This window comes from Rhinatrema bivittatum, unplaced genomic scaffold (genome assembly GCF_901001135.1).
Source record: "Rhinatrema bivittatum unplaced genomic scaffold, aRhiBiv1.1, whole genome shotgun sequence".
Taxonomy (NCBI): domain Eukaryota; kingdom Metazoa; phylum Chordata; class Amphibia; order Gymnophiona; family Rhinatrematidae; genus Rhinatrema; species Rhinatrema bivittatum.
Window position 1 is genome coordinate 100,599 of NW_021820820.1, and position 13,001 is coordinate 113,599.

The 13,001-nt window shown below is 48.3% G+C and overlaps 1 protein-coding gene across 1 annotated transcript in view; it reads left to right on the plus strand.

Moving 5' to 3' along the window:
* The window catches only part of LOC115082167 (E1A-binding protein p400-like), a gene marked incomplete at its 3' end in the record, with an annotated part of 153,268 nt that overhangs the window by 90,910 nt on the left and 49,357 nt on the right, over nucleotides 1-13,001 (plus strand). Inside the window, 3 exon segments of the mRNA XM_029586424.1 lie at nucleotides 6,523-6,821; nucleotides 7,790-7,992; nucleotides 8,093-8,262. Coding sequence (XP_029442284.1) covers nucleotides 6,523-6,821; nucleotides 7,790-7,992; nucleotides 8,093-8,262 — 672 coding nt within the window.

Below are 13,001 nucleotides of genomic sequence, written 5' to 3' on the forward strand. Positions count from 1 at the left end.
TTCAGCTTGGAGAAGAGACGGCTGAGGGGGGATATAATAGAGGTCTTTAAGATCATGAAAGGTCTTGAACAAGTAGATGTGACTCGGTTATTTATACTTTCAAATAATAGAGGGACTAAGGGGCATTCCATGAAGTTAGCAAGTAGCACATTTAAGACTAATCAGAGAAAATTCTTTTTCACTCAACGCACAATAAAGCTCTGGAATTTGTTGCCAGAGGATGTGGTTAGTGCAGTTAGTGTATCTGGGTTCAAAAAAGGTTTGGATAAGTTCTTGGAGGAGAAGTCCATTAACGGCTATTAATCAAGTTTACTTCGGGAATAGCCATTTCTATTAATTGCATCAGTAGCATGGGATCTTCTTAGTGTTTGGGTAATTGCCAGGTTCTTGTGGCCTGGTTTGGCTTCTGTTGGAAACAGGATGCTGGGCTTGATGGACCCTTGGTCTGACCCAGCATGGCAAGTTCTTATGTTCCCAGGATAAGCAGGATGGTAGTCCTCACATATGAGTGACATCATCAGATGGAGCCCTGTCACGGAACACTTTTGTCAAAGTTTCTAGAACTTTGACTGACAAACTGAGCATGCCCAGCATGCCACTAACCCTGTAGCCAGCAGGAGTCCCCCCTTCAGTCTCTTTTTTTCCGCACAGCAGTTGCCTCGATGTTCTTAGGAGCTCTGTAGGATTTTCTCACAAATTTTCCTCACTGAACCTTTTTCTCAAAATTTCAAACATTTTGCCCCATCCCAGGGCCCCCCATCAACTGTCAACCTCCTCTAATGCCGGTAGGTTTACCACATTCTTTGCAGCCGGTTTGTGGCAGTATTTCCATCGGTGCCCGACGACCGTGCACCGCCCCCTTTTTTCAAAATGGCGACTGGTTATCAGAAGTGCCCCGAGTGTCCGAAAACTGTGTCCATTACGAACCCTCATGACGTCTGTGTCTTTTGCTTGGGGCCTTTTCACGATGTCCAGCAGTGCACTAATTGTACCCAAATGACACCTAAAGGCCGCCGCGTCCGCCTAGAGAAGATGGAGCACATGTTCGCCTCTAAGCTCTCGTCTCCATCGACTCCAGCCAAGAGTGCACCGAGTCGGAAGCTTTCTTCTTCATCGACTCTGTCTCCATCGACGTCTCAACAACATCGAGACGCTGGTGACTGGCCGTCACCGGCATTATCCCACTCAAAGGCTTGGATGACCTCTGCGCCGGAGAAGGACTGGGCTGAGCACCGAGAGAAGCACCGTCATCGGCACTGACGCAAAGCTTCATCCAGTGCCGGCACCGACAAACCATCGCCTTCGACATTGGCTGAACCGCCGTCCAAGAAGTCCCGGGGAGAGGAGCTCCCATCCTCCTCTGGACCTGGGACACTGAGGCGTCTCCACCTACAATGGTGCCGGGAGCCAAGACTCCACAAATTCCTGTGGACCCTCTGGCAACGCCTACTCAGCCCTCAATCCCAGCTGCTGTGTTACCAACACCAGCCTTCCGGGAGGAATTAGACTGGATGGTCCAAGAGGCAGTCCTTCAAGCGCTTTGAGGATTTTAATCACCGCTGACTCCGATTCCCATGCCGACACCTGATCCAGTGCCTACTATGCTGGCTCCACTCCTCGAAAGATTGGACACCCTGATCGGTGCACTTCCATCGGTGCCTGTTCCTTCCGGATCAGCGGCGCCTCTGAAACCATCGATCCCGATTCCCTTATCTTCAGACGAGGAAGAACCAGACCGTGCCTCTTCTCCGTCCTGGGAGACACCGATGCCAGAACCGATTCTTGGACAATCCGGTTTACTCCCACCCCAACGGCCATTGAAGACACCGATGCCATCGGATCCATCACCGTCCTCAGTGCTGCCTCCTCTTAAGTCGATGCCTTCCTCATTTCCATCGGTGTCACCTCCTGATCCGGCTGGATTTTTCTTCTGCCTCTGTCTGAAGGCCCGCAGGTTGGGGGAGATCCACCATACGACCCTTGGGGTGATGATTCCTCTGACTCTCAAGATTCTGAAGACCTTTTGTCAGAGCCTTCACCCCCTGAAGAAAGATGCCGCTCCCCTCCTGAAGATTTATCATTTGCCAGCTTCATAAAGGAGATGTCTGAAGCCATCCTCTTTTAATTGCAAACGGAGGAGGATGCCAGGCACAAAATGCTGGAGGTGCTCCAATTCGTGAATGCCCCCAAAGAAGTAATGGCAATTCCAGTCCACAAAGTTCTACTGGACCTCTTACACCGTACCTGGGAACACCCTGGAACGGTACCACCAGTTAACAGGAAAACCGACACTACATACCTTGTTCAGTCAGCTCCAGGTTTCCAAAAGAGCGAGCTGCCCTACCACTCCTTAGTGGTGCAATCCGCCCAGAAAAAAATCTATGAGATCCTGGCCTCATTCTTCTGCTCCTCCTGGCAAAGAGCAAAAGTCCTTGGATGCCTTCGGTCAAAGAGTTTTCCAGGGATCTATGCTGATGGCACATATAGCAGCCTATTAGCTATACATGATGAAATACACCAGGAATCTTTGGAAACAAGTCCAAGACTTCACGGAGAACCTGCCTGAACAATTCCAAGAAGGATTGTCTTCCATCCTTCAGAGGGGTCTCTATGCTGGGAAACACGAGGTAAGAGCAGTGTATGGCATCTTCGAGACTGCCTCCAGAGTATCAGCAGCGGGAATAAGCACCAGGTGCTGGGCATGGCTCAAATCCTCTGATTTGTGGCAAGACGTCCAAGGTAGGTTAGCAGACCTTCCATTCACAGGGGACAATTTGTTTAGTTGCAAAATTCAGGAGACAGTGGCACAACTCAAAAACCACCACGAAACCTTGTGCCAACTGTCCACTGTCCCTTTGGACTTCTCATCTACTGCCAAAAGAATATTTAGACGAGAACCTAGAAAACTAACCTATAAACCAAATAGGTATTACCCTCCTCCGTCCCTGACTCGTTCAGGCTCATCAACACAGGCCCCCAAAAGCCCAACCAGCTCCTCAGACTGGTCCTGCGTCGGGATTTTGACAACCTTCTAGAGAGCAGCAGTCAAACACCCCCCCCCCCCAACCATTTTACCTGTGGGAGGCCGTCTGTGCCACTTTGCCAACAAATGGCACGCAATCACCACCGACCAATGGGTCCTTTCTGTGGTTGCCCACGGTTACCATCTAAATCTCCTTACACCACCACTGGACTCTCCAACATGTCCGGCATGGAGTCTAACTGACCACACTCTACTTCTCAAGACAGAACTCTCCATCCTCCTCTAGTCCAATGCCGTGGAACTGGTTTCCCAGCTGCAGCAAGGAAAAAGGTTCTACTCTCAATATTTTCTAATTCCAAAAAAGTCAGGCAGCATACATCCAATACTGGACCTCCGCACCCTAAACAAACACCTCCGCAAGGAAAAGTTCAGGATGATCACCTTGGGCACCATGCTCCCTCTCCTGCAAAAGGGAAATTGGCTCTGCTCTCTAGATCTTCAGGAGGCTTATACCCACATAGCCATATCACCTCCTCACCAAAAATATCTCAAATTCCTAGTAGGTCGAAGGCATTTCCAATACCGGGTGCTGCCGTTCGGCCTTGCGTCAGCACACCGAGTATTTACGAAATGCCTGGCAGTAGTAGCAGCCTACCTAAGACAGCGCAGTATCCATGTCTATCCGTATCTAGACGATTGGCTACTCAAAGCTCCATCCAGGGAGGTAGTACTTCGATCCCTCCGTCTTATCATACAACTGCTACAATCCTTGGGACTTCTCATAAACTATCTCAAATCCCATCTGATTCCGTCACGCACCATCTCGTTATCAAAGCAGATCTAAACACCATTCAAGCCAGAGCGTTCCTCCCAAAGGACCGAGGACGCACACTTTCGACCTTGGCCAAAGCAACACAGACCCACCAAACCACTACAGCTCGTCACCTACTGACCTTACTAGGACACATGGCACCTACAGTTCACGTTACCCCAATGGTTCGATTAGCCATGAGAATAACACAATGGACTTTAAAGTCCCAGTGGTCCCAGTCAAGCCAAAATCTGTCACAGATGGTCCACGTAACCAGCCAGCTTTGTCTCTCACTAGCTTGGTGGACACAGGATTCCAATCTTCAGATAGCACTACCCTTCCAAACTCCAGATCTTCAGATTATGTTGGCCACAGATGCCTCCAACCTGGGTTGGGGAGCCCATGTCAATGACCTGCAAACCCAGGGAACCTGTACCAGAGCAGAAGCAAATCACCAGATAAATTTTCTGGAGCTCCAGGCAATTGCTATGCCCTATTCACATTTCAGGATTGCCTTTTCAGCAAGGTAATCCTAATTGAAACAGACAACCAGGTAGCAATGTGGTATCTCAACAAGCAAGGGGGCACAGATCTGGGCCTGGGCTCTTTCCCATTCCATGCTACTGAGAGCAACCTACCTGGCAGGCGTGGACAATGTGATGGCAGACCATCTCAGCCGGACCTTCCATCCCCATGAATGGTCCCTAGATCCCACTGTAGCGAACAGAATTTTCTACCCCTGGGGCCGCCCACACATAGACCTCTTTGTGTCAGTTCACAACCGCAAAGTAGACCAATTCTACTCTACACTGCAGCCGCGAAACACCACCGAGGGATGCCTTCACCCACTCGTGGAACACTGGTCTTCTATATGCATACCCTCCTCTTCCACTCATCACCAAGACTCTCGTGAAGTTGCGACAAGACTGGGGCACAGTGATCCTCATAGCCCCTTACTGGCCACGACAGATTTGGTTTCCCATCCTACGCATCTCTCAGTCCAGCAACCGATTCGCCTGGGCACAGATCCAGCATTAATAATGCAGAACGATGGACTGTTGTGTCATCCAAACCTCCACGCCCTGTCTCTGATGGCATGGATGTTGAAAGGTTGATTCTATAATCCTTTAACCTTTCTAACGATGTGTCTGAGGTCCTCGTAGCTTCACGGAAGCCTTCTACTAGAAAATCTTATCTTTCCAAGTGGAAAAGATTCTCCTTGTGGTGCATGACAAAGGAAATAGATCCCTTTTCCTGCCCCACAATACGGTTCCTGGACTACTTCTGGCACCTCTCGGAGTCTGGCTACAAACTTCCTCCATTTGAGAACATATAAGTGCCATAGCTGCTCATCACAAAGGGTAGGAGATGCCTTGCTTTCGGCGCCCCCTGGTAGGGCACTTTATGAGAGGTTTACTCCAGCTTGAACCCTCCACTGCGTCCCCCAGTTGCGGCATGGGACCTCAATGATGTACTAGCACGACTCTTGCGACCTCCGTTCGAGCCCCTACAGTCCTGCGTGCTTAGACATCTCACTTGGAAAGTGATCTTTCTGGTTGCTATAACGTCGGCTCGCAGAGTCAGTGAGCTACAAGCACTGGTAACATACCCACCTTATACCAAATTTCTCCACGATCGTGTGGTACTACGCACTCACCCTAAATTCTTGTCAAAGGTAGTTTCTGATTTCCATTTAAATCAGTCTATAATACTTCCTCCCTTTTTTCCAAAACCTCACTCACACCCAGGTGAGCGGGCACTGCATTCCTTGGATTGTAAACATGCGTTTGCCTTTTATTTGGACCGCACTGCAGCCCATAGGAAGTCCACCCAACTTTTTGTCTCCTTTGATAAAACCAAACTGGGAGTTCAGGTGGGCAAGCACACCCTGTCCACCTGGCTGGCTGACTGTATTACCTTCTGCTACCACAAGCAAGACTTCCGCTACAGGGACACGTGAAAGCGCATTTGGTCAGAGCCATGGCAACGTCAGTGGCGCACCTCTGCTCCGTACCTATTGTTGACATCTGTAGAGCTGCTAAATGAAGTTCTCTCCATACCTTCACAGCTCATTATTGTCTCGACAAGGCTGGCAGGCAAGATTCCGTCTTTGACCAGTCTGTCCTACGTAATTTGTTTCCAGTTTAAAAAACCCAACTTCTTACCTACGACCCACTGTGAAATTCAGGCTGCCCTCACGTCGTTGGGTGCTGCTTGATTCACTCTATTTGGGCATCCTGTAGATCGCTATTCACCCATATGTGAGGACTACCATCCTGCTTGTCCTGGGAGAAAGCAGAGTTGCTTACCTGTAACAGGTGTTCTCCCAGGACAGCAGGATGTTAGTCCTCACGAAACCCGCCCGCCACCCTGCGGGGTTGGGTTCACTTGCGTTTTTATTATTTTATTTTTCGCTCGTACTTTTTGCTACAAACAAGACTGAAGGGGGACCCCTGCTGGATGCAGAGTTGGTGGCATGCTGGGCATGCTCAGTGTGCCAGTCAAAGTTCTAGAAACTTTGACAAAAGAGTTCCGTGATAGGGCTCCATCCAATGATATCACCCATATGTGAGGACTAACATCCTGCTGTCCTGGGAGAACACCTGTTACAGGTAAGCAGCTCTGCTTTCTCCTGCAAACAGGGCTAACAATTTCACAGTTGCTATGGAGCCTTCTGATCACTTGAAGCTGTACTAGTAAACAAAAACCTCTTTCTTTCCTAATAAAGGAGTCGGTGGAGGAAAAAAGCAGACTTCTAAAAGAGCGCCTGGAGCGGATCTTCACTGGCAACGAGAGGCGCTGTTCCCGAGCCCCGGTGTATGGCAGGGACTTGTTAGCCACCTGCTCTTTGACCTGTCGCAGAGGGACGCCACCGCAGGGTTCCATCAAGGGCAACACATGGGGGTGGGCTGGCTTCGTGAACTGCCAGCTTCCTTCAGGTGCTTTGGGGAGCCTGCAGTGTTCCCTGCAGCGCCTGATTCGAAGTCCTGAGCAACAGGAGGACTCTCTGCAGCACGTGGTGAAGAGGTAGTATGGAACTTGTTGAATACTGTGACTCTCCGTATTTAAGATATTCCCTTTGCTGAAAACACAGTGGCAGATGCTCACATACACATTTATTTTCATATTTTTCTTTATTCATATTGAAGGCCTATATCTAGTCACTATTATCCTCAATTCCGAAATATATGTAAATTTTCTATACATTTATATACTGTAAACTCTTAAATTACAACAGAGATGATGTAGTTCAGTATTTCTACTATGTATCAGTTCTACAATACAACAAGGCATAGGCAGTGCTATCTAGACTTCATGGAGACTTTCTAATCATAAGGGTACTTGGCCATCTGAGATGGTGAAATCTCCTTGAAACATTTTCCCGGGGTGGTTCGTTTATACTCAGTCCTGTTAGATGGATGGAGCAGATGACCTCAAGCTCCCAACTGGCTCCCATCTTTTGTCCTCTAAAATGGAAAACATCTCATCTCTTTATTGCCCTAAATGTTTTTAGGTCGTTGAAACTTTGTTTTTCTTAACTGGATTTTGATGTTCTTTTATATATATATTTATATATATATTTTTTTTTTAATTTAATGTTTATCAGGTTATAACATTTACAAAGAAATGATATAATCAAGCATTTTCATAAATAAAACATTCAAAAATTTCAACAAAGAAATATATATTTTTTTAACATTCCAGCCCACATTTAGGAGGAGAAAGGGATCATTCAATCTGCTATGCGTCATTTTATTCTTATCAACCCAATACTCCTTAGAACACATATTTTAACTAGCCTGAGACTTATCTGTTATAAAGTGTTGCAAGTGCGAGGGGTCAAGAAAAACAAACTTGTTATTTTGGTACGATATCTGACACTTTTATATTTTTGGTTTGAAAAAACATTGATTGAAGTGAACTGGTTGTTCCTCTGTTTCTTGTCTTTGCTTTCATTTTTAACCTTTGTATCTTGTGAAACTTTTACCTCTCAGGGTGATTTGTGTGGTGCCACCGGCAGTAGCTGCTCCCCCATGTCTCTACGTGGCGAATCCTCCCCCTTCATACACATGCAGAAGGAAGATCATGAAGCAGAAGCTGGCACAGCAGTGGGCTCCCTGTTTGCAGTGGCTGCGGCAGCAGAGCATGCCGCTCTTACTGCAGTTCCCTGACCTGCGCTTGGTGCAGTGCGATTCAGGTACGCAGGATGAGCCGTGTGAAGGATGAAAGGGATCCCCAGGCATTACCTGCAACTGCTCTGCCTCACAGTCCTCAACCTTTTCTTTTCTTAAAACCAGGGAAGCTGGAAGCTCTGGCAGTGCTGCTTCAGAAACTGAAATCTGAGGGACGCCGGGTGCTGATCTTCTCCCAGATGCTGCTCATGATGGACATCTTGGAGATGTTCTTAAACTTCCAGAGTTTTACCTACATAAGGATAGATGAAAATGCAAACCATGAGCAGTGCCAAGTAAGAAAAGCCTTTACTGGTTTAGTCTCTTCCTAGCTGTTCTCTTAGTCTGGAGGATGCGGGGGTGGGGGGGGGGGGGGGTTCCCTGTACGTACATACGTACGTACGTACCCAGATCAGTCCAGACTCCTGGCTTTTGCATCCCTGCCAGCAGATGGAGACAGACAAAGTTTCACTGACGCTGACCTTAACATAGCGTGCCTCCTGCAGTCCATCAGTATTTTTCTGTCTCTAGCAGATGGTAGATGTGCAAAACCTGCCATCTGGAAAGATCTAAAAATATAAATAAATATAAACAAAACAGAGAAAAGGAGATCAGTTCCTTATCCTCCCAGAGGGTTGTTAGGTCCTGGTGGGGCCATCCCCCCTGGTTTTGAGGTGGATGAGCAGGAGGTTGGTGACCCTTCTGTTAACTCATCCGGAGGTGCCATGGGGGGGTGGACATCTGGTGGTGCAGAACCCTCATCCCCCACGAGGTTGCGGTAGTCCTGTCTTTGACTCTGCATGTATTCAGTTGAACAGGGAAGTATCCTTTATTTATTTATTTTTTTGTCAGCTATTGAAGAAAGTTTAAAAAAAAAGCAGAGTTTCTGTCTTTGCCGTGCAGGGGCTTACCGGGTAGGTGAGAGAGCTGAGGCAGTGTGGGCAATTGTCTGACGGGCTCTCAGCGAGGGTAAGTTTTTGCCGTGCACAAGTTGTTCTGCCTCAGACGTCCCTTTGGACCACGAGGCATGGCGCGTGGCACTTCTTGCCAGGCCTGCGGGGGATTGCAGACTTAATAGGTAGGGCCTATGCTCCAGGTACATAAAGGGAGGCGAGGGCTCTTTGGGTGCTTCTCTTCCTGCTCCTGGATCTGCTGCGGTGTCCTGAGCCTCTGGCCCTTAAGCGGGAGAGGCAATTTTGGGCATGGGAACGGCGGCCATTTTTGTTCACAGCAGGGCCGGCAGCAGCGCAGGGAGATCCCCTCTAACGCTATCCCCTGTGTTCCGAAAGGAAAAGTCAGATTTTGGCAGTGTTAAAGAAAGAAACAACCCCTTTTTAGCAGTGTTTTGGATATGCATAGAAAAGGGGAGAGAGGAGTCGAAGAGGACTCCAAGGTTACGGGCTGATGGGACCAGGATGACAACTGTGTTATCTACAGAAACAGAGAAAGGAGGAAGAGGGGAGGTGGACTTGGGGGAAGATATCTGATGTCTGGTACATCTGTTGTACACTAAAATTCACCCATTATGTAATTTCAAGTTGCTTTATTTCTCTATAAAGTGTGGCTGATGTGGTCTGCTAGTTTTTGTTTCTTGGCTGTAATATGTACCACATTAGTAATAAGTGGTAAATGACACATAGCTAATGCAGTATTACTGTATGTGGCCAGTGCCATTGGCAGTATGGTTATATTTAAGTGCTTAGGGGATATTACAAATTTTTGTTCTTGTTTGCCCTACTTCTGAGTGTAACAGGAGATAGTTTTAGCATGAAGGATTTCATTTATAATATTTTTATGTATGTTCTTATTGTAAACCACCTCGGTTGCTACTTTAGGTAGTATATAAGTAATTTTAAAATAAAATAAATAAGTATAAATGCTGCTGAATGTCACTGTACAAAAGACTCTGACAGCACGCAGAACATGCGTTCTTCCTGATCATAGATCAGTCCAGACAAGTGGGTTTTGCATCCCTACCAACAGATGGAGGCAGAGAAAAAAAACTTTGAGACACTGCTACATAACCAAGAGTGCCACTTGCAATCCTCAGTATTTCTCTGTCTCCAGCAGATGGTAGAGGTGCGAAACCTGCAATCTGGAATTTAAAAAAAAAATAAAATAAAATAGAAGAAGAATGAAAAAGAGAGAAGAAGAATTAGCTCCCCGAGGTGTTAGGTGCCTTCGTGGACTGCCCTTCAGAGGTAGAGCTGGGTGAGTGGGGGGTTGGTTATCCCTGGCAGCCTTGACCTGTAGCATCCAGAGGGCTGAAAGCCAGGGGTTCTGGTTTCCTCAGCTTTTCTGTGGTTCTCTCCCTGGTGCCTGCCAGCGGACACAGGGAAGTACACTTTTTTTCTTTCCTTGGGGGCTGTAGCTTTAAAAAAAAAAAAAAAAAGGTGAGTTTGCAGCCGAGAGCCAGGAAAGAAGCATTGCTTTGTGCATACAACTGGTGTCCAGGCTGCGAGCCATGAGGGCCTTTGCAGGAGGGTGAGCTGGGGAGGAAAGCGAGCATGTGTAGGCCAAGTCTGAGCGCGTGGTGTGGCTGGTTGCATGCGACTGCATGGCGCAGGCCACTGACCACGGGAAGGTTTGCCGTATCTGTGGAGGGAGTGGATCACGTCTCTCTGCAGATGCGTTGTATACCGCTTGTATTGCCAGGGCTGAGAGAACCTCTGCAGAGGCTTCTTCCAATTGGGTCATCCATTCTTCAGGAGTTGTGGCACAGACCTTGGGGGATTCTGAGGGAATGGCGGCCATTTTGCAAGTACCGTGTGCTTGCTAGCATGCAGCTTCCATGGAGACTGGGGATTCTCCTCCTCCACTGTTGCTAATGGTGCAGAGAGTTCTTGGTGACCGGGACAGCATGGGAGAATCGGCTGAAGAGACAGTCAGCGGGGATGTTAGTGACCCTGAGTCGTAGTCTTTTTCTGTAGACTTTGTCCTTCTCCTCCACAAGGCATTTTTAGCCAAGAAGTGGGTAGGAAGTAAGTGGCAGTTGTCCCAAAAGTCTACGCTTTTGGCTAAGAGGCGCGACAAGAGGCCTTCAGGGAAGTCTGGGGGGATCCTCCGTCTCCTGGGCCTAGGAAGTGGTTCAAGAGAGGATGTAGAGTCCTCTATGGATTCTGATGAACAAAGGGAACCTTAGGGGGGCTTCTGGAGTTGATCCGGTGGATGATCAGAGGGCATCTGTCCAGATGGCACAGGTCAGGCAGTTGCCAGTAATGGAGAGGGATGATCCTAGGGTGGTACACTTGTTCTGAAAGGAAGAGTTGCATCTGCTGATTCCTCAGGTCCTGGATGAGCTGGGAATTAAGGTCGTGCAGGAGGAGTCAGATAACGAGGGAGTGGACCCTGCCCGGGATGGCCTTTGGGTCCTCCAAAAACTTTTCCTCTTCCTAAGAAGGTAAAGAAGCTGATGACCCGGGAGTGGGACTCCCCAGAAGTAGGGCTGAAGGTCAATAGGGCAATGGCAAAATTGTACCCTTTGCCAAGGAGTCGCTGGAACTCATGATGCTGAAGGAGGATGCTGCGGTCTTGGAAGTGAGTGAGTGGTGAGTTCGGCCACCTTGAAGGATGTCTATGTCCAAGACAGGAAATTGGAGATTCAGTTGAAGAGGATGTTTGAGGTCTCGGCTGTAAGTCTGCGAGTGGCAGTCTGTAGTAGCCTCATGCAGTGGGCCTGTCTGCGATGGGCGCAGGAGAAGGAGTTGGGACCTTTGGCCAAGGCCAATCAAACAGCCCATTTGGGAAACTGTGATGACCTAAGTGACGGATGCATTGTACGATTTGGTCAGGACGTCTGCCAGGAATATGGTCTCTGTGGTTGTGGCATGGAGACTTTTGTGGCTGCATAATTGGTCGGCTGATGTGTGGTCCAAATCGCAGCTGTGCAATCTTTCCTTTAAAGGAAAGCTACTGTTTGAGGAAGATCTTGAGCAATTGATGAAGTACTTGGGGAGAGTCAAAGGGAACAGGTTGTCAGAGGATAAGAAGCCCGGCAAGAAGACTTTTTCACCTCACGTTCGCTTTTGGATGTGAGGAGATTTCAGTCCAATAGGAGCTCCTCGACTTCCTCCCAAAGACAAGTAGGAAGGCAGCAGTTCTTTCTAGGAGCATATAGGCCTCCTTGAGATGGTTCCAGACAAGGAGCCAGGGGAGGTAAAGCATCTCAATCAGACCAGGCTGGTCCACTCCTCGGTCGATGCCATTGGGAGGAGATTAACTCTGTTTTTTTGAGGAGTGGACCAGAATCACGACAGATCAGTGGGTTCTGCAGGTGATGTCTATGCCTTAGAATTTTCACGTCCGGTCAGAGAGGTGTACATCGTGTCCTATTCACATCCCGCATCAGGTGGGAGGCGATGCAAGAAACTCAGCAATTGCGAAGTCTCAACACCATAGTACTGGTTTCCTCGCAAGAGCAGGACCTCAGAAGGTACTCAGTCTATTTCGTAGTTCTTAAGAAAGCGGGTACCTTCTGGCGTATTCTGGATCTGAAGAAGGTTGACGTGTGACGCTTTATGTGCCACATTTTTTGCATGGAAACGTTGCGAGCGGTCATAGCAGTTTTTCGCAAAGTGGGGTATCTAGCATCGTTAGACTTGACGGAAGCCTACCTGCACATCACTATATGTCCAGATCATCAAACGTTTCTGCAGTTTATCAGTTTCGAGCTATGCTCTTCGACTTGGTGATGGCCTCGTAGACTTTCATGAAGGTGATGATAGTAGTTGCTGCGGTGCTCAGGAGGGAAGGGATTCTGATTCATCCATACTTGGATGATTGGCTCATTTGGTCAGTGTTGGAGTCTGAGTTGGAGTGTCATCGCTCAGTGCAGTGGGTCATGAATCTGTTGAAGTCTCTGGGCTGGGTAGTGAACCTGACGAAGAGCAATCTTGTCCCGTCCCAGTCACTGGAATATCTGGGGGCATTGTTTGCTATTCAAGTGAGCAAGGTCCTTCTTACATCGGAGAGGGTGACCAAGCTCCAGTCGCAGGTGCGGTGACTGCTATGGCTTCTGGTGCCCAGGGTCTGGGAT